This window comes from Narcine bancroftii, chromosome 12 (genome assembly GCF_036971445.1).
Source record: "Narcine bancroftii isolate sNarBan1 chromosome 12, sNarBan1.hap1, whole genome shotgun sequence".
Lineage (NCBI taxonomy): Eukaryota > Metazoa > Chordata > Chondrichthyes > Torpediniformes > Narcinidae > Narcine > Narcine bancroftii.
The window spans coordinates 77,158,697-77,180,830 of record NC_091480.1 but is presented as its reverse complement, the minus strand read 5'-3'; the positions used below and the strand labels follow the sequence as shown (position 1 = coordinate 77,180,830).

Below are 22,134 nucleotides of genomic sequence, written 5' to 3'. Positions count from 1 at the left end.
GCCTCTGAGCGATTGAAAAACATTCTTAATGGGGAGAGTGACCAACCAGGTTTTTCTACATATAGGTAGAAAAGGGAATGAGTTACTGCAGAGTAAATAAAAGGAGAAGCAGAAGATTAATAAACAGAAGATCAAAGGTTATACTCAGTGCCTCATATTAGTGAGAATGGTAATAGAGGAGCACAGATGAACGTATGGCTGAGAAACTGCTGCAGGAGAGATGGATCCAGTTTCTTGGACTATTGTTCAAGTGAACCGGTACGGACTTGAAGGGCCGACATGGCCTGTTTCCGTGCTGTAAACGGTTATATGGTTATATGTATTCATATCAGAATACAATAATCATGTAATCACATCAAAGCCATTATACATGATGGTTTTATAAAACTCCCCCCTCCAAAAAAGAAAATAAAATTACCCCCCAACCCCCTCCCCCAAATAATAACCCCAATAAGATTAGAAAAAGTAAAAAAAACAAGTACAATTAGTAAAGAAAGAAAAAAAGTAGACCTGGCTGTCTTTCACTCGATTCTAACCTTTTTCAATTTTATTTGTTTATTTATTCCAAGGAGTTAGCGAGGTTTAGGGTAAGTCCATTTATACCTACAATCTGTAAATATGGGCACCAAATTTTCAAAAATGCATCATTTATTTCTTAAGTTATATGTAATTTTCAGCTGTGAATTTCCGCATGCTATTTTTCCAAACCTAAATGAGAATGATTTTCATGTCACTGCTATTTTCTTGCAACTTCTAATGTAATTTTTACAAATTCTTTTTGATATACATTACGAGCTCCCATTTTAGTAAAATGGGATTACCACTGTAAGGGATAGTATAGACAGGAGGAACTGAATGGTCACAGTTAACATTTCACACAAGCACCATTGCAAGTCACAGCCCAGCAACAATTCGATACATTGGAAGAACTGAGGGAAGGATTCTCACAGTCTGTTCCAGACTCGATACATTTGCAAAGACTTCGTGATTTTGCCAGGGAGAACCATGCTGATGGCTGCAGAGGGAACAGCTCTTTGAAGCAGGTCTTGTGGCCAGCCATTCTATGGAATTCAGAGCAAAACATGTTTTGTGAATGACTGGGGCTTTTCAGTGGATTGACTTGTACCAGGAGGGTCTTTTGGGAAGCAAAGTGCTCCATCTTGAAGGTCACTTGGAGAGACTGGCGCTAGGGTCTTGGAAACTTTGTTGAGGCCGCCTAGTTTGAGTCATGCCTGCAAAAGGACCAGGAGTGTTATGACCACAGCTCATGTGGATGAAGAATTTGAGTCTGGAGCAGCCACAACTTCAGTCTTCCAATCAGTTCATCATTAATTCTGGGCATCAAATTTCAAAGGCCTAGGCTTCAACACTGAATTTAAAAGACTGAACTTTGAAGTGACTTTCTAGATTTTGGCCTGGACTGTAATGGTCTGAGTATATCTCACCCACACGCATGCACGCACGCACATAGTTGGGGAGAGACTTAGTGTTAACTATAGTTGAAGAGTTAGAAATAAAATTAGTGCGCGGTTCGTAACGTATAAATTAATTTCAATTTTGCTCTTATCCCTGAAATATTACCCAGTAAAAGCAACATTGGATCCTGTCGCTGTCTGTAAGGAGTTTGTACATTCTCCCCGTGTCTGCGTGGGTTTCCTCTGGATGCTCCGGTTTCCTCCCACCCTCCAAAATGTACAGGATTGTAGGTTAATTTGGGTGTAATTGGGAGGCAGGGGTTTAATGGCCGGAGTCGGCTTCTACTGTGTTGTAAATAAAGAATTAAAAGAAAATAAACAAGAATCTATGTAACACCTTAGATCACACTGTTGAAATGTCTCCCAGCATGTCATACACAATTAGCTATATCTCTTGTTACGTTGTTAAATGAGGCCCGATCGTTCCAACAAAAAGACACAGTTGAAAAGCAAAACAAATGCACGTGCAGAAAATCCCAGATAAAAAAATGAATATTGAACAATATTGCCTCCCCTCCCTTGAAAAGGGTTTTGGGATACTTAAACATTGATCCGATGGAAGGCAATGCAACATTACTTTGTGAGGGCATCAAGAGAACGAATATTGGGAAAGTGGTGGGGAATAATTTGAGTGACAAACCTCCTAGTATTGAGAGGAGCCAATACTCAATAATGCAGTTTCATCATGCCCGACAGATTCAACAATGTCTGTACTTTTAAAAATCATTCACTCCAACACATATCAAAGATAAATACGGTTCCACATTAAAGAGAATTTATTTACCATTTAGATTTTGTTAAAGTACACATTTCATATTCATTTTGAAAAAGAATGACTTGGATTTACATAATGCCTTTACCATTTCCAGGATCTTTTAGAATGATTTACAACTAATTGAGCACTTTTACAAAGTTGGTCCTTGGTGTGATGTGATAATAACAAATATGTCTTTGTGAAAAATCAAAAAAGTTCTGATGAAGGGTCCTAGATCTGAAATGCTCACTGATTCTCTTTCCACATCTGTTGACTTTTCTCCCAGCATTTTCTGCTTTTAATTCTAGATTTTCTGCACCTGGATTTAAAAAAAAATCATCTATCTTTCTAATCCTGATCAAGGAGAGGTCTTCAAGAATACCTTTTCTTCTTCATACTACTTATTTAAGAACTTCTATATCCATTTGGTAGGGAAAATATGGCTTTGGTTTGAGATCTTGCCTAAAGTTGGCACCTCTAGCATTGCAACTCTCCCTTCATGGAGCATCTGAAGTGGCATTCGAGACGTGGTGAAACATGGAAGTCTACAGCTGCTGTGATTGTAGTAAAAACACAGAAATGCTGGAGGAGCTCTGCAGGTCGTGCAGCGTCCATAGGTGGTAAAGATATGTAACCAGTGTTTTGGGCCTGAGCCCTTCCTCAAGGTCTTCAGGCCTGAAACGTCAGTAATGTATCTTTACCTGTTATGGACACTGCAAGACTGGCTGAGTTCCTCCAGCATTTCTGTGTTTCTCTGAGACTTTGTACTTAAATCGCAGGTGAGACTTGAACCTGCAAACTTCTCTCCGTGTGCCTGTGCTGATCACACAAGTTAAGGTGCAACAGCAAAGGACAGTGAGAAAAATAGTTCTAAACAACTTTTACAATAAAATTGAACTAAAAATCGGCAACATGATGCGACAATTATGCAAAACAAGTATTTCAGCCTGTTTCACCCAACATTACAAAATCAGCCATCGGATTTCTGAATGGACAATGAACCACAGACACTCCCTCACTTTTTTTCTCTGAACACACTAATTATTTTTTAAATCTTGTATTTACGGAATTGTAATTTCTAGCAATTTTGCACCTGCAATGCACAAAACTGCTGTTGCAAAACAACACATTTGTGACTACAGGATACTCATTACACCCTTCATTGTTTTCACTGTGCAACCTATGTAACCCAGATTTTGCAGAGCAGGTCTTTGCCATGGCATACTATATTAACGAGGTATATGTTAACTGTAAAATTCACTGTGGAAAGTATGTTGACTGGTTTCAAAATGCCCTGGTTTGGAAATTTGAGTGCCCAGGAACGCAGAAGGCCTGCTGAAAGTGACCAACCCGGCCAAGTCTATCATGGGCCCTGACCTCCAATCCATCAAAAACATCCATCTGCAACGCTGCCTCATGAAGGCAGCCAACATCATACAGGATCTACATATCCGTTTGTCATGATCTCTTCTCACTGCTCCCTTCAGGCAGAACCTCTAGGTTGAAGAAATCCTTTTTCTTTTACATCAGCTATCAGGCCCTTGAAACTCCCCTTCTACCCTAATCATAAACAACTCCAGAACCTCAAAAGATCCATCAATGCCATTTAAAAATCACTTGTTTTTTGCACTAACTACAACTGTGAATATTTAATATCCATCCTTTTGTATTTATTCTCTCTTTTTCTATCTTGCATGTTGTTTCCTCAGGAGTATGACACCAGAAAGTCTAGCAAATTTCTACAGAGGTGTGGTGGAAAGTGTGCTGACCGGTTGCATCACGGTCTAGTATGGGGACACCTGAGCATAAAGCCCTCCAAAAGATAGTGGACACGATCCAGGACATCACAGGTAAAACCCTCCCCACTACCGAGAACATCTACAAGGAACACTACCGTTGGAGGGAAACCCATCACATGCTCAGTTCTTGCTGCTGCCATCAGGGAAGAGGTACAGGTGCCACAAGAGTCGCAGCACCAGGTCCAGGAACAGCTGCTACCCCTCCACCATCAGACTCCTCAACGCAGTTCACGCATGGGCAGGGAACACATTCAGTACCAATGCCATGAGAAGGCAGTCTGGGACAAGGAATCAACAATGACAATAATTCAATGCGCAAAAATTGGAAGAGTAACTTTATCACCCAAAGGGTGATGGCCCTGTGGAACAATGCCAGTAGAAGTAGTAGAGGCAGGGACAATTACAATGTTGTACTGTGGAGTCACAGTTAGCGCAACGCTTACAGTGCCAGCGATAGGCTTCAAATCTGGCATTATCTGTAAGCAGTTTGTACTTCATGTCCTTTGGGCGCTCCAGTTTCCCCCCACGTTCCAAAGACATCTGGAGTGAGTGGTTTCATTGGTCACATGGGTGTATTTGGGCAGCCCAAGCTCATAGGCTAGACGGCCTTGCTACCCGTGCTGTATCCTTAAATTAAAATTAACATTTAAAAGACATTCGGTTTGGTGGGATATGGGCCAAACACAGGTCAACGGGACCAGCTCAGGTAGGCAATTCAACTGGTGTGGGGTGAGTTTGGCCTCTTTCCTTGTTGTATAACTCAATGATGCTCTCTGTCAGAAATGACTGACAGCAAAGCCCTGATTTATCCAGAACCATCAAGGAGTGAAATTCTCAAAGCAGTCATTCAGAAATATTCAAAACCAGTCCAAGATTCCTATATTGTCATGTAATAAAAACAGTGCAATACTACAAGGAATTTGGTTTCTTCTGCTGCAAGGCAGACAGCTTTGCCATTGGCAGAAACTGCCTGAAGCGCCTCTTACAGTCAGAGAAGGTGAAGCAAAAGAAAGCCAGAGTTTCTGTGGATTTGCCTCCAGTGCTCCAGCAGCACCACAGAGTCCAGTCCAAACCACAGACAACCTGAGCTCCAGTTCCGAACTTCTGACACGGTCAGTCAGGAAACCCTCAGCACCCTGGTTCCAATAGCTGGTATCCCTTCAGCCAGTCTCAAGCCAGTCTCCAGCAGTCTGTTGCCTGGTGTGAATCCCTCGACTGCAATCGCCAGCGAGTCACGAACAATCTGCCACCTGTGTGTTCTTCAGCCACAGAGACCCCTCCCGTGGGTTGTCTCCTCTGCAACCCTCGTGGCTGTTGCCAATCATAGGAGCTGCCACTTTTGGCCAGACCCCGGGACCATAGAATTTTAAAATAAAACCACTGTTGGCTTCATGAATGGGCTATTTTAAGCCTGTATGGAGATGACAGAACTCTGACTGGGCGGTTGGACCCCACGGGAGTGCTGTGTCCCTGCTCTCATCTAATCTATCTATCTCCATAAGATACATAATCTAAGCTACTTAGAAACATTTCTAGCAACTTTTTAATTGTAGTGCCTATTAGTCCCACATGGATCTCTCTCTCTTGAAATCAATGGCAAATCACTCCTCACCCCAGTCCGACAGAATCCAGGTTGTTTGGGAGATTTTCCAATTAAGATCCCAACTTTGCAATCCCACACTGGAATCCACTGGGAGTCCAGAGTTGGTGTTCATTCAGAAAAACAGTGGCAAACTTAAGGACCTCATGAAGCAGTCGCTCAGGGAAGTGTAGATGCTTCAGCGGAAAATCCAGACTGGGATTGAATTCTCCTTACACTGTCACACTGTGACAGCACTGTGTGCAGATGAGATGAACAAAACAGGATGCAAAAAGAAGGTTGAATGATTATAACTTTAAAAGAATAAAAACTGAAGGTGGAAAAGAAAAGTCACTGTTGGCTTGCTTGAGAATGTGAAAGGTTAATGTTTCAGGTGGAAATCGTTCTGCAGCAAGTGATCATAACTAAAAAGTGGAACTGAAGCTACACATCTGATACACAAAATTTTCTTTAGGTTAATGAGAACCTTTGTATTCGGACAATGGTATTAATTAGAAAAGGCATTTGAAAAAAAATATTCAGGAACAATGGCAGCAGAAATTTACAGATTCTGTTATTCCCCATCTCAGAGGGAGAGTCGAGTCTGAAACAAGGGATATTTTAGCAGCAGTTCAAAAGGCTCCAACAACGAAGATCAAACAGATTTTTACTGCTAGTGCCTCTGACCTGACATCCCCCAGTAACCCAGTAAGACCAAGACAAACACCATTTTCCATTGGATTTGACCATGCATCTCTCTATGCCTGCCAAATGTAACACCGATTCGGAAGGCCATAAAACAATCTACAGCTGGAAGTAATAATCTTCAATTAGCACTTTTACCACATACTCGCAAACTGTGGCAGTACAAACGAGCAGAATACTAAATGATCAGAATTAGGATAAGGGGCTCCCATTTAGAAATATCCTACTCTTAATCAGATCCCATCTGTACTAAATTAGCACCTTGCCCATGGAAGTATAATAAATTCTTGGGAACAAGCCATAAAGGGAAATATTTGATGAGGTGAACTTCAAATTGGTTAGGTTTTGGAAGTGGAGCAAAAAATCAGAGGATCTGGAGATTCAAAACATAAATGGAAATCACTGGAAGGGCCTGGCAGATTAGGCAGCATGTGCGGCGAGAGAAATAGAGTCAATGTTTCAGGTCAAGGGTTCTCCATTACAACAGGAAGAAGCAACTACTGTATATTTCAAGGGACATCAAGTCCTGAAACCCTCAGAAAAGCACTCAAAAATCAGAGGTCTACTTATAAGCCAGATACAAAAATTAGACCTTAAATTTAACTCAAAAAACCATTCAACGTAGAGTCCGCGATTAAGACGACCCTGGAAGCACCTCCCCTTTGCCGATGCTGACATAACCCACCCAGACATTCTACAATTGTAGAGCCCAAGGTCGCTGCTCCTGCCCGGGAGTCCGAGGTTGCCGCTCCAGCCATGTAGCCGTGGTTCCTGCGTTAAGCACACTCAGGTAGCAAGGCAACTTCTTTGATGTGGACAGTACCGCACCTGATGTTGACAATGGAGTTGCCATCGCCGACTCCAGCTGGAGCTGATGCTGAAGACTTGGACCCAGCTCCATTTGGCATCTTCCCGGCCAGAAGCAAAGGTTTATTTTTTAACTTTTTTTTTAAAACTTGCTTGCTTAATTTACAGATTTGTTACTTGGTGATTGGGGTGTTGTAACAAAGTTTGGGTTGTTGCTGGGAGGCCCGGACGCCAGTCTCTGGCACATTCCTTGCAGAAAATAGTGGGGGCGGGGGGCGGGGGTCGACTTATATGCTTGATCTATGATAAAACCATGAAAATTAGGCTGAAAATGGGGACCCGAATTATCATAAGGTTGACATATGCCAAAATATATGGTATCTTTTAAGTTGCAGAGGGAGGCAGAGTGAATGAGCAGAGAATGTCCGTGATAGGATGCAAACCAAATTCGTCAAAGTAGATCAATCTAGAGACTGAAGGAAAAAAAGAAGCAAACTGAAATCGAAATGTAGAGACACATCTGTAGAGAGAGAAAAACAAAAGGGACGATTACCTCAAATTATTCAACTTAATTATTTCATAATTTAAGCCTTTGGACTCCAGCCACTTTTAACCTTTCATCATATAAACTCCGGATTTGGTCCATGGGTAAAAATCAGTACAAACCAGCTGGTGGTTGGGTATAAAACCAGTCCCAGAAAACTGGGACATGGAGTATATGCACTTATTGGTAGTCCCAAAAAACAGGGGCATGGAGTCCATAGGGTTAATATGGAGGAGTCATGTGGTCAGGCAGAGGATGAGATGCTACTCCTCGAGCTTGAGGTGCTATTCCTTGATCTTACTTTGAGCATCATTGAAGCAATGTGGGAGGCCAAGGAGAGAGACCTACGGTGGGATGGGGACAGAGGGTTAAAGATGACAGGAGACTGAGCGTCAGGGATGTTCAGTCAAGTATTTCTCCAACCAGTGAAAAGACCACATCAAATGCAATTCACAACATTAATATATTTAATTCGCTTTGTAATCTGATGTCACCAACAAGAGGTGAAGTAGTGACATAAGCTGCTAAATGACCAGACCATCAGTCCAGAGGCCTGTTCAATAAGCCATCAGATCCCATAACTGCAGCTGTGGACTTGAATTCCATTGGTCATTTGGGATTTGGATAGTCGGAGTAGAGACAGCCATGGGGGAAAAGGAAACGACCTGATGGTTGTTAAAAATCGATTGTCCACTCACATCCTGCAGGGGAGGATACCTGCCACCACTGTCCAGTCTGGCCTTCATGTGACTCCAGACTCATCCCATAGAGGGAACTTTGAAATGATCAGAAAGGGTGAGCATGCCATTCGGTTGTACCATCACACTTTAGTTACACTAAATTGGAAGTGAATTGCTGCTGCATTTGGAAGGAAAATTCTTAATGAGGGAGAAAGAGGCAGAGAGGGAATTCTAGAGTTTTTAGGGTGTATTTTGAGACCCAGGGGAGACAGTGAGCTGCATCAAAGACTCACGTGTCTGCATTTGCTCAGCCATAGTGATATTAAACACTTCAACTACAACATGGACAGAATAGACCAAACAGCCTCCTTTATTTTCTTGTGAATTTTCTCTGATTCTAAAATAAACTAGCAAAGAAATTGGTATCAGAGAAAGCAATTCAGACACATTTACACTGTAGTCACTGCTCACACACAACACACCACAGACCAGTGGCATTCTCACTTTCGAAGCTGCAGATCTTGTGTTCACGTCCAGAAATGTAAGCTCAGACAGAAGTGAGAGAGCATGACACTGTTAAATGAAGCCTCTCTTTAAGCCCTAATGTGAAGTAAAAATTTCCATGGCACTATTTCAAAGCAGGGGAATTATTCCTGACGCTCTTTTTATTGTTCATCTCTCAACCAATATCACAGAATTGGATTATCTGGTCCATCATATTGCCATGTGAGGGAGGAAATTGGTGAATAGAATTCTTACTTTGAAAAAGGAACAAATATATTTAGTTGATAGAAATCGGGACAACCTGCGGATGTCTGACAAGGCCGGTGGAAAGCATTCCTTTGTCTGGTGATGGTGCCCCCAACAAAGCTGCTACATATGAATAGTTTGCAATAACTTACAACAAAAATACTTAAATTGAAAATATTGTTTAAAAGGTAACTTGTTTGCTTACTGTCATGACTCTTTATAGCGTACACATCCACAGTTGGGTCAAACTCTCCTGGTCCAAAGATTCGTGGGAAGTTCAGCATATTTCCAGGACTGTCTGGCGGAGTTCCGTACGAGCCCACAGGATGGCTCATTCCATCATTTTCACAGTCCTCTTCTTCACCTTTCTCCTCCACTTCTACCTCTTCTTGCTCCGCCCGATCCACATCGTGAATGCCAACCAACAGGCTGTAATCCATGATCTTCAACTGTGCTAAAAACTGTTGAAAAAAGTAAAGTTGGGAAAATGAGGAGGTTTAACTAACCGTCCATCATCAGTCCAGCAAGATGCCCAGGTGGAGGCAGTCATCGCTGGGAGTTTTCCAAATAACACAGAGAAACACAACAAAATACAGATGCCAGAATCCTGAGTGAACAATGAGAAGCCGGAGGGTCTCACCAAATCAGGCAGTATCCATGGGTAGAAATGGTTGGTCTAATTTTTGAGTCAAGGCCATTTATCAAGAGTGATAAAGGATCCTAACCTGAAACGTTGACTCTCCAACTTGTTCATCTCAACCTCACACCTGGAATGTATATTTTGAAGAGCTTCCAACATTAGCACATTATTCCAGCTGTATTAAGACATGAAACAGACCAACTTTAGTGCTCCAAGCACCTGAGTAAACCAGCTTCCTTTGTGTAGGGGTGGTGAGATCTCACATACCTCATTGGGGAAATAAACTCTCTGAAGTCTCAAGGAATTGCATTTAGAAGGATTAAAAACGCTACTGACCATGGAAAATCTAGTCGGACCACTGGGACCCTTATGTCAGGAGGTAACATAATGGAATGAAATAAAAGCACCCAATCAATGTTTGAAAAGCTGCAGTACCAAGCTGATTACAGAGCCAAGTAACACCACAATGAACTTTGACCACAGGAACACAGAAGAAAGCTCCATCATGGGTACCACCTTCCTGTCAAGTGAAGACATCTATGTGAGGCGCTGCCTCAAGAAGGCAATGTCAAAAAGAATTCCCTTTCCTTGGTCACAACCTCTTTACCTTTAGGCAGAAGTTGCAAAAGCCCAAAGTCCAGCACCTCTTGGTTCATGAACTTTTTTTTAAACAAATAACTATCAGGCTCTTGGACCTCCCCAAAATGCCCTAACCCTAAATTACTCCGGGACCATCATTTTTCTTTCTTGCACTAACTGCAACTGTGAATATTTATTTATCTTATATATTTATTATCTGTTTTTCTGTCTGATGATGCATTATGGTAATTCAAAATATACTATTATTATTCGTGTGTCTTCAGAATAAGGATGTAGTTAGTAAGAATTTTGGTGCATCTGTACATTGTACTTATGTGTATGACAGTTAAACTCTCATATAAATTAAAGTGATATTAGTTTCCCAGTGAGGATGGTCAGGGCAGCATAGTTGGCATAGCAGTTAGCTCAACATTGTTACAGTGCCAGCGATCGGGACCGGGGTTCAAATCCCTTGCAGTCTGTAAGAAGCTTGTACGTTCTCCCTCTATCTCCATGGGTTTCCTCCCACTGTTCAAAACGTAGGTAGCAAGCTGTATGTTAATTGGGTGGCACAGGCTCGTGGCTGAAAAGGCTGTTACCATGCTGTATGTCTAAATTTAAAATATGACCCAATATGACTGCCAATGTTAGAACTTCTTGTCAGCTTCTTGTCAGCCCCCTTCCATTCTCCCACTGAATTAGATCATAGCGGTTCAACAGACACCACAGATCCGGCTTTGTTCCAGATTACATCATTAAAAAATATGAATCCCAATTCTGAATTGGCTCGACAGCTTTTTGAGGTTTAGAGCTTTGGACACGTCTGGCAGATACTGAAAAAAAATCCAACAGCAATCCTTGCTCACTAACATTCTATGGTGTAGCCATGTTCATGGTTGTTCAATAGCAAGTTCTAGATTCTTGTTAATTGATACATTTGGTCATTGGTTAGCACAACGCTGTTACAGCGCCAGCGACAAGAGTTCAAATCTGGAGCTCTATGTAAGAAGTTTGTACGTCCTCTTCGTGTCTGGTTTCCTTCCACCCTTCAAAATGTATGGTGATTAAAGGTCAACTGGGTGCAATTTAGTGGCATGGGCCGGAAGGTCTCAAATGATTATTTAAAAATTTGGACAAATGGTAATTCAGTAACTGAGAGGAAGTGCTGGTGTCAAGATCTTGCAATTGTAAGCTGACCAAGAGCCCATAATTCACCCTGCTTCCATTTCACACAACCCGCAGACCCAGTTGTACAGGTTAGTCACATGCAGAAGATGCACCTTGGGTGGGGGAAATTAAAGTAGTGTGCCGTTAACCAATATTTTGTTTGAGAGACTTCCAAAAGGAGGACATTTTACATGCAGGGAGCATGGAGAAATCAGATGATTCTGCCCAGAAGCTAAACTTTACAATCTCATGAACAATTTATTCTGCTCCTCTCTGAGTTTGCAGGAGGTGTAAAGCACAGGTTAACCTTTGGAGGATGGAGAAGGGATGCATAAGTAAGAGTGGCGACATTGTTGAAAGGAGCAAGGATTGAACTTCGCAAACATAAATGCATCAAGTATTAAACATGGCATGAAAGATTGGGTCCCAATCTGACCAAGCATGCCTTCTTTTCCAAGCCATTTTCATGCAGCGTATTTAAGTTTTGAAGTAAACTGCACTAACGATTACTGACCTCAACATCACGCTTGAGCTTGTCCAGAAACATTTTTTTATTTTCATCTCCAATTTGAATTCTCTGCCCTTCATTTAGAAAGTCGTTGTCTTTCAGTGTTGGCAAATCCTTGGCCTGAAACAAAAAATGTAGAAAGCGCTTACATATAATGCAAGTTACATGATATGAAAAATCAATTAAGACCATAAGACATAGCAGTAAAAAGATGTTATTTAGCCCATCAAGTCTGCCCTGCCATTCAATCATGATCTGATCCATTTGCCCACTCAGCCCAGCTTTCTCCCCATAACCTTTGACGCTCTCGTTAATCAAGAACCTATCAATCTCTGCCTTAAATACACCCAATGATCTGGCCACATCTGCCTGTGCCAACAAATTCCACATTCTTACAACCTTCTGGCTGAAGAAATTCTTCTGTATCTCTGTTCTGAGCGGACACCCTTCAATCCTGAAGTTACGTCCTCTTGTCCTAGACTCTCCCACCATGGGAAACAACCTCTCTATATCTACACTGTCCATCCCCTTCAACATTCAAAATGTTTCAATGACTAATGTAAATTTGCTTGTAATGTACGAGAAACAAGGAAGTCTCCCTTCATGCCCTCTCCCCACAACTCAAAAAAACATCTTCTGTGCTGATTATTTTCTGTTCCTCACATATACCCTATTGATACATCAATTGGTATGTCGACCAACAGCCCAAGCTCAGGCAAACCCAAATGCAACTGGTGCAAGTCTGTCTGTCAGATTATAGATATTGTTACAGAGTTCTGTGTTGTGTATTGGCCTATGTGATGTGTGGTTTTATGTTAAAAAGTGACAGTTTGCCTTAGAGAGCCAAGGTGAATATTTATTTATCTTATATATTTATTATCTGTTTTTCTGTCTGATGATGCATTATGGTAATTCAAAATATACTATTATTATTCGTGTGTCTTCAGAATAAGGATGTAGTTAGTAAGAATTTTGGTGCATCTGTACATTGTACTTATGTGTATGACAGTTAAACTCTCATATAAATTAAAGTGATATTAGTTTCCCAGTGAGGATGGTCACTGAGAGAGTGGGAGATGGACTGAGCATGTGCAGAAAATGATCTAAAAATTTCTAAATTTCTGGACTTGGACGATAAACCACCACTGGGTGGTGCTGTGGAGTGGAAGGAGGCCCAGAGCATGAGTCATGGTCTGGAGGACAGTTTAGAATGTTGGGATTTCAAAAAGGATGAACATTCCGAAGGCAGCCAGAAGGATCCGGACCAAGTCAGTTGTTCCTCTCTCTGCAAGCAACACAAGACAACTTCAAATTTTTTGCTCTCTCTCTCTCTTGCAAAGATATTTTGGCTTCAGTTTACCAAACAAACTGAATTTTGTTTATGATCTTTGCTTCGGTTGAGATCAAAGTTTTGTGTCTAAGTTTTTCTGTGGGCTGGTTGGAAGTATAGCTTAGACTTTGATTACGTATGTTATATTTAGGCTGGGGAATTTATTAGTTTTACACTGTTATAGAAATTTGCATAGTAACCAGTGGGCATTGTTATAAAAGGGGGGGGGATTTTGAATTAAAGTTTGAAGGTAAATTTTTGTTAATAAAGTAATTGTTCATCTTTACCCGTGTGATGTGCCTTCTTTGTGGTTGCTGGCTTGATCTTGTAACAATATTCATCAAAATCTGATACAAATTTTATTTCAATATTACAGCTGTGAATAAATGACTATCAACTGGAAAATCCCAGAAAACAGAAAGCAGACGGTAATATATATTTTTTGTTCAACGCCTTTGCTTTGTTGCAAATGTGAGTGGTGATGATGCCACTCAAATGTCTGAGCAGAGCATTTCTCTCAGGGTTTTGTATTTGCAAATGGAAAGTTAACTCACGTGCCTCCTTTCATAGATCTAATTTTACGAGAAGCAAAACACAAATGCTTCATCATTTTTCTGGCATATTTCATCACGGTAATCTTGGCTACCCCTAGCTTCGTTTGATCAGAAACATCACTGCACGAGTTCCTTTGCACTTTATTTTAAAATAAGTCTCAAAACAAAGCTCTGAAGTTCATAATCTTTTTTTCTGACAGGAAACTTATTCATCTATTTCCCACTGAGATATTGTCCGCATTTACAGTGTTTTAGTGTCCGTGTCCTTGTACTTTTTTTCCAGAAAGTTGCTGATTAGTATTTGTCTGTATTAGTTGGACCAGGAGATTTGGGGCTCTTCGGTTTCTTGGTTTGCTGCACAGAGAAGTTATTCTAGATCAGTATTTCTCAACCTGTGGTCAGCAGACTTTTGTGTTTTATTCACAACAGTAAAGTTACGTTAGCGCTGCACCTCTGTACTCTGTCTTACTTGCTGTCTATGTATGAGAGGTCAAGCTGGACTGCTCACAAAACATCATCACTCCACCTTGGTACAAGTGACATAAACCTAATAGAAACATAGAAAATAGGCCCTTCAAGCCTACACCGTCATTCATTTTGATCATGGCTGATCATCTACTCAGTATTTGCCTTCTCACCATGCCCCTGATCACCTTAGCCACAACTCTCTCTTAAATATAGATAAGGAACTGGCTTCAACTACTTCCTGTGGCAAAGAATTCCACAGATTCACCACTCTCTGAGAGAAATTTTTTTTCTCATCTTAGTCCTAAAAGACTTCCCCCTGATACTTAAACTGTGACCCCCTGGTTCTGGTCTTCCCCAACATCAGGAACAACCTTCCTACATCTAGCCTGTCCAATCCCTTAAGAATTTTATACGTTTCTATAAGATTCCCCCTCAATCTTCTAAATTCAAGCGAGTATAAGCCTAGTTGATCCAGCCTTTCTTCATATGTAAGTCCTGCCATTCCTGGTATCAATCTAGTGACTCCCTCTATGGCAAGGATCTTTCCCAGATAAGGAGACCAAAACTGTATACAATACTCTAGGTCTCACCAAGGCTCTGTACAGCTGCAGTAGAACCTCTCTGCTCCTGTGCTCAAATCCTCTTGCTATGAATGCCAACATACCATTCACTTTCCTCACTACCTGCTGTACCTCCATGCCCACTTTCAATGGCTGGTGCACAGTGACACCCAGGTCTCGTTGCATCTCTCCTTTTTCTAATCATTTATCCACATTATATTGTATCTGCCATGCATTGGCCCACTTACCTAAATTGTCCAAGTCACCCTGAATCCTCCACACAGCTAACGCTGCCATCCATGCTGATTTCTATTCCCTCATCTTAGTCATTGATATATACTGTAAATAACTGGGGTCCTAGCACTGAGCTTTGTGGTAATCCATTAGTCACTGCCTGCCATTCTGAAAATAACCCGTTTATTCCTACTCTTTGCTTCCTGTCAACCAATTCTCTATCCACCTCAATACCGTACCTCCTATACTATGTGCTTTAAGTTTGTACACTAATCTGCGTGAGACCTTATCAAAAGCCTTCTGAAAGTCCAGATATACCACATCCACTGGTTCTCCCTTATCCACTCTCCTAGTTACATCCTCAAAAAATTCTATAAAATTCGTTGGACATGATTTTCCCTGCATAAAACCATGCTGATTCTGTCCGAAGATATCACTACTTTCCAAATGTGCCGCAATCACATCTTTAATAACTGACTCTAGCATTTTCCCCACTACCGATGTCAGGCTAACTGGTCTATAGTTTCCCGTTTTCTCTCTCCCTCCCTTCTTAAAAAGTGGGGTTACGTTTGCCACCCTCCAATCCTCAGGAATTAATCCAGAATTTAATAGTTTTGAAAAATTATCACTAATGCATCCACTATTTCTTGGGCTACTTCCTCAAGCACTCTGGGATGCAGACTATCCAGCCCTGGGGATTTATCCTCCTTCAATTTACCTAACACAACCTCTCAACTTACATTTATTTCCTTCAGTCCTTCTCTCACATTAGATCCTCAGTCCCCTATTATTTCCTGAAGATTATTTATGTTTTCCTTGGTGAAGACAGAACTAGTTATTCAATTAGTTTGCCATGTCCTTGTTCCCCATGATCAATTCACCTGTTTCTGACTGTAACAGACCCACATTTGTCTTAACTAATCTCTTTCTCTTTACACATCTATAAAAGCTTTTACAGTCATTTTTTATGTCCCCTGCCAGCGTTCTCTCATAATCCCTTTTTACCTTTCCTAATTAATCCTTTTGTCTTCCTCTGTTGAACTCTGAATTTCTCCCAGTCCCTAGGAATATTGTTTTTTTCCCAGCTAGTTTATATGCCGCTTCTTTAGATTTGATCCTCTCCCTGATTTCCCTTGTTAGCCACGGATGTACTATCTTCCTTGATTTATTATTTTTCCAAACTGGGATGTACAATTGTTGTATTTCATCCAAGCTATCTTTAAATGATCGCCATTGCATTTCCACCATTAGTTCTTTAAGCATCGTTTACCAATTCATACCTCATATCATCAAAGTTACCCTTCTTTAAGTTCAGAACCTTTGTATCTGAATGAAGTCAGTCACTCTCCATCTTAATGAAGAATTCCACCATATTATGGTCACTCTTGCCCAAGGGGCTTCACACAACAAGATTGCTAACTAACCCTTCCTCATAACTCAATACCCAGTCTCGAATGGCCTGTTCCCTTGTTAGTTCTTTGACATGCTGGTTTAGAAAACAACCCTACATACATTCTAAGAAATCTTCTTCCTCATTACCTTTACCAATTTGGTTCACCCAATCTACATGTAGATTAAAGTCACCCTTTATAACTTCCAATTTCCTGTTTAATACCATCCCTAACCTCACTGCTACTGTTAGGTGGCCTGTATACAACTCCCACTAGCGTCTTCTGCCCCTTAGTGTTTCGCAGCTCTACCCATATCGATTCCACATCCTCCAAGCTAATGTCCTTCCTTTCTATTGCGTTTACTTCCCCTCCAACCAACAACACTACCCCACCTCCTTTTCCTTTCTGTCTATTCCTCCTGAACATCAAATATCCCTGGATGTTGAGCTCCGAGCCTCTGTCCCCCGAGGCCATGTCTCTGTGATCCCAACTATATCATATTCATTAATAGCTATCTGCACATTCAATTCATCCACCTTATTACGAATGCTCCTTGCTTTGAGACACAAAGCCTTCAAGCTTTGACTAAATTGTTCCAACCCAATAGTGTGTGAGTGCATTCATGTTAAGCCATTTGAGGAGTGTGTATTATTTTGACTCAAAAAAGGTGTATATTGGTAGCAAAGGACTTGCATTTATATTTACTCAACATCCATCACTAAACAGGTGCAGCATTCACAGGGCTTTTTGTGTGTGGTAGGTAGGTCATGTTTAACTAATCATAAAGTTTTTCAAGGAGGTTACCAGGAAAGTTGATGAAGGACAGGCTGTGGATGTTGTCTACATGTACTTTAGTAAGGCCTTTGCTAAAGTCCCACATGGGAGGTTAGTCAGGAAGGTTCAGACACCAGGTAATCATCGTGAAGTAGTAAACTGGATTCAACAATGAATGGCTAGACAGGAGAAGCCAGAGAGTAGTGGTGGATGTTTGCTTCTCAGACTAGAGGCCTGTGACTAGTGGTGGACCTCAGGGATCGGTGCTGGGACCATTGTTGTTTGTCATCTATAGCAATAATCTGGATGATAATGTGGTAAATGGGATCAACAAGTTTGCAGATAGCACTAAGGTTGGAGGCATTGTGTCAGTGAAGGTTTTCAAAGCTTGCCAAGGGATCTGGACCAGTGGAAAAATGGGATGAAAAATGGCAGACAGAATTTAATGCAGACAAGTGTGAGGTGTTGCATTTTAGAAAGACAAACCAGGAAAGGATGTACACAGTAAAAGGTAAGGCACAGAGGAATGCAATAGAACAAAGGGAATACAGATACATAATTCTCTGAAAGTGGTATCACAGGTAGATAGGGTTGTAAAGAGAGCTTTTGGCATATTGGCCATAAATCAAAGTACTGAGTATCGGAGTTGGGATGTTATGTTTTAAGTTACATAAGACATTGGCGAGGCCAAATTTGGAGTATTATGTGCCTAACTACAGGAGGGAGATAACAATAAGATTGAAAGAGTGCAGAGAAGATTTACTAGGATGTTGCCCAGACTCCAGGAAGTGAGTTACAGGGAAAGGTTAAACAGGTTAGGACTATATTCCCTGGAGCATAGAAGAATGAGAGGAGATTTGACAGAGGTATTTAAAATTATGAGGGGGATGGACAGAGTAAATGTAGATTGTTTTTTTTCCACTGAGGGGAGGTGAGATACAAACCAAAGGTCATGGGTTAAGGGTGAAAAGTTTAGGGAGAACATCTTCACTCAGACTGTGGGGGGAGTGTGGAATGAACTGCCAGCTGAAGTGGTGAATGTGGGCTCAATTTTAACATTTAAGAAGAATTTGGACAGGTACATGAATGGGAGAGGTATAGAGGGCTACAGACTGGGTGCAGGTCAGTGGGTCTCGGCAGAGAGTTTGTCACAGATTAGAGGGGCCGAAAGGGCCTGTTTCTATGCTGCAATGTTCTATAGTATGTTTTGTTTTATCTTTTTCTACATTACTGATCATCGTTGCAGTCAGAGGTTCCCACCTGCTTCAAAAGCTGCCTCAATGACTATTGCCCAGTAGTACTAATGTCTACTGTGATGAAATGTCTGAGAGGATGGTCATGGCCAGAATTAACACATACCTAAGCAAAGATCCAGACCCACTGCAATTTGCCTATCGTCACAATCGTTTGGCAACAGACGCAATATCCCTGGCTCTCCACTCAGCTCTGGATCACCTCGAAAACTGCAACTCATACATGGCTGTTCTTCATAGAGTACAGCTCAGCCTTCAATACCATTCCCTGGTTGCTGGTCAAAATGCTACAAACTCTGGGCCTTTGTAATGTTCCCCCCCCACCCCCGGAAACTGGATCCTTGACTTTCTCAACAAAAGACTAGTCAGTACGGATTGGAAACATTATCTCCTCCTCACTGATTATTAACACAGGCACACCCCAAGGATGCATGCTTAATCCACTGCTCTACTCATTATACACCCATGATTGCATGACCAGGCACACTTCCAATACTATCTACAAGATTGCCAATAACACCTCAGTTGTCGGCAGAATCACAAATGGCAGTGAGGAAGCGTACAGGAGGGCGATAGATCAGCTCTTAGAGTGGTATCACATCAAAAACCTTGAGCTCAATGTTAGCAAAACCAAGGAGATGATTGTGGACTTCAGGAGGAAGTCAGGGGAACACATCCCAGTTCTCAAAGAGGGCTCAGTAGTGGAGAGGGTCAAGAACTTCAAATTTCTGGGTGTCACCATCTCCGAGGATTTGTCCTGGAGCCTCCACGTTGATGCAATCACGAAGAAGGCTCACCAGCAGCTAGACTTTGTGAGGTGTCTGAGGAGATTCGGTATGTCATCGGAGACTCTCAAAAACTTCTACAGGTGTACCGTGGAGAGCATTCTGGCTGGTTGCATCACTGTCTGGTATGGAGGCGCCAAATCTCAGGACAAGCAAAAACTCCAGAGGGTTGGTAACTTGGCCTGCGACATCACAGGCACCAGACTTCACTCCATCGAGGACATCTACATGAGGCGGTGTCTTAAAAAAGCAGCCTCTATTCTCAAAGACCCCATGGCCTCTTCACTCTCCTACCATTGGGAAAAAGGTACAGGAGCCTAAAGACGAGCACTCAATGGCACAAGGTCAGCTTCTTCCCCGCTGACATCAGATTTCTGAATAATCGATGAACCAAAGACACAGCCTTAATTTTTGTGCACTAATTTTTTTATTATTAAAAGACGGTTTATATGAAAGTTTGCACTTTGATGCTGCCACAAAATATTGAATTTTATTACTTATTCAGGACAATAAATTCTGATTCAAATGCAGGAAAATATTAAATGGTTGGCATAGCGGTTAGCACAACACTGTTACAGCGCCAACAATTGGGACTGGGTTCCAATCCTGCGCTGACTGTAATGAGAATGGACATTCTCCCCATGTCTGCATGGACTTCCTCAGGAGCTCCAGTTTCCTCTCACCATTTGAAACGTAGCAGGGATTGTAGGTCAGTTGGGTTTAATTGGTCGGCACAGGTTCATGGGCTGAAAGAGCCTGTTACCGTGCTGTATGTTGCAATTTAAAAATTCACATGTACGTTATCCCAGATACTGGAATTGAGATCACAGTGATTAATGGAGGCAGTCACTGGCCATGTTTCACCAAGCATTCCCTAGCAATAAATGCAACTTGACACATTTGCACAGGGCAACTCCCAGATTCATCTCAGTTGTGACAGCAGCTGGTGTTCGAGATGATCAGGAAAGGTGCACAATTCTGGTGCTGGGGAGAGGGGACATTTAAAATCAAGCCACGTTTCCTGCTGGGCTACTTCCACTTCCACACAGCAATGCTCAAAAACAGAAGTCAAAACCATGAGCAATCCCATGACTCTATTCCGAAGAAAAGCCGGGGAGTTTACCGTGGTGTTCTCCCTCCCCTCCCTCAATGTCGCGCGTGGGAGGTTGCTATGTGTCAACTCTCAGGATTTCACATCACAGCAATAAATATACTGAAAAATCACCTGCGCTCTGTCTGGCAGCCCATGCCCGCTGCCAAACATTTTAATTCCCCCTTGTCATTGCCAGAGTTCTGTCCTTGGTCTCGTCGATTGCCAAGCAAACGAGGAACAATGCAGCACCTTTCTCCACAACCAGTGGCCAACATCAACATTTCCACATTTTGATAACCCCACAGCTTCCATTCCACCTTTCCCAACTCACGAACCCACTTTCTCTCCAACCTTCCAGTGGTCTCCCCTCCTCTCTCACCTTCTGCCTCTTGGCCCCCTCTCCATCTTCTTCCTTCCTTGATATACATTTTATTACCCCTTCCTACTACTTCATCCCAATAAAGGGTCTGACCTGAAATATCGACTATCTCTCCCAGGGATGCTGACTGACCCACTGAGATCTTCCAGCTTCTCATTGTTGGCTTGAAATTCAAGCAGCTGCAGTGTTTGTGCTTCTCTACAAAGTTACAATTGCCTATTGTAATGCATTTTAAAGCATCTAGTCACTCCTTAATACTTACTACGCATGCGGTTTATTACTCAATCCCCACTAGTGTGTTTATTTATATTCTGGGCTGGACTATCACTACAGTGAATTCACAGTGTGGAGCAGATAATTGATGTGTTGAGCACGCACGACCAATAGCAGCTGAGATCAGACTGACAGCCCATTCATCTCACAGCCACAGGCGAGACCAGACAACTGCACAACAATGGTCGACACACTTCAAATAAAAAGCTAGTCATTGTGCGGGATGTGTGGATGTAAAGTATTATTTTAGAAATGACAAATTATCAGGATACAATGAGAAAACAAAAACGTCCTGACAACAAATTCCTCCGCCTGCAGAGATCCAGCAAAGTCTGTTTACATTGTAGCAACCAGCAGCTTTGAACTAAACCAAAACACACACCAAGAATCATTAAGAGGTACTCAGCAGGTGTCAACACCTCCAAGGATCTGTCCTGGAGCCTCCACGTCGATGCAATCATAAAGAAGGGTCGCCAGCGGCTAGACTTTGTGAGGACTCTGAGGAGGTTCGGTATGTCACCAGCATTCTGGCTGGTTGCATCACTGTCTGGTATGGAGGTGCCAACACTCAGGACAAGAAAAAATTCCAGAGTGTTGTTACCTTAGCCTGCAAGATCTCGGGCACAAGTCTTCGCTCTGTCGAGGATAACTACAAGAGGTGGTGTCTTAAGAAAGCAGTCCTATCCTCAAGGACCCTCACCACCCAGGCCATGCCCTCTTCTCTCTACTATATCGGGGAAAAGGTACAGCCTGAAGACAAGCACTCAGCAGCACAAGGACAGCTTCTGCCATCAGATTCCTGAATGAACAATAAACCACAGACACTGCCTGACTTTGTCTTTTTCTTTTAAAAGCCTTTTATGGACATTTATGATCACACATTTTATGGGCTATTTCTATTTTTATTTATTTGGTAAGGTGGTTTATTTATTTGCTGCCACAAAACAACGAATTTCATGACATAAATTCTGATTCAGATCAGACAACATCCATGGGTAGAAATGTTCATTCAATATTTTAGGTCTGGACTCTTGACCAAGACTAAAGGGAAGG

General features: G+C 41.9%; 1 protein-coding gene and 1 long non-coding RNA gene across 6 annotated transcripts in view; one reads left to right on the top strand and one right to left on the bottom strand.

Annotated features, from left to right (window-relative positions):
* The window catches only part of LOC138747605 (phosphatidylinositol 5-phosphate 4-kinase type-2 beta), a 105,608-nt gene that overhangs the window by 3,675 nt on the left and 79,799 nt on the right, over positions 1-22,134 (bottom strand). For all 5 annotated transcript variants that reach the window (XM_069906979.1, XM_069906980.1, XM_069906981.1 and 2 more), the window contains 2 exons: positions 11,994-12,107; positions 9,299-9,554 (listed from right to left, as the gene is read on the bottom strand). In XM_069906979.1, coding sequence (XP_069763080.1) covers positions 9,299-9,554; positions 11,994-12,107 — 370 coding nt within the window. The remainder of the gene's footprint in view (positions 1-9,298; positions 9,555-11,993; positions 12,108-22,134) is intronic.
* Positions 13,266-22,134, top strand: part of LOC138747608 (uncharacterized) — a 31,360-nt gene continuing 22,491 nt past the window's right edge. The window contains exons 1-2 of the long non-coding RNA XR_011347576.1: positions 13,266-13,453; positions 13,694-13,745. This is a non-coding gene — a long non-coding RNA (uncharacterized lncRNA). The remainder of the gene's footprint in view (positions 13,454-13,693; positions 13,746-22,134) is intronic.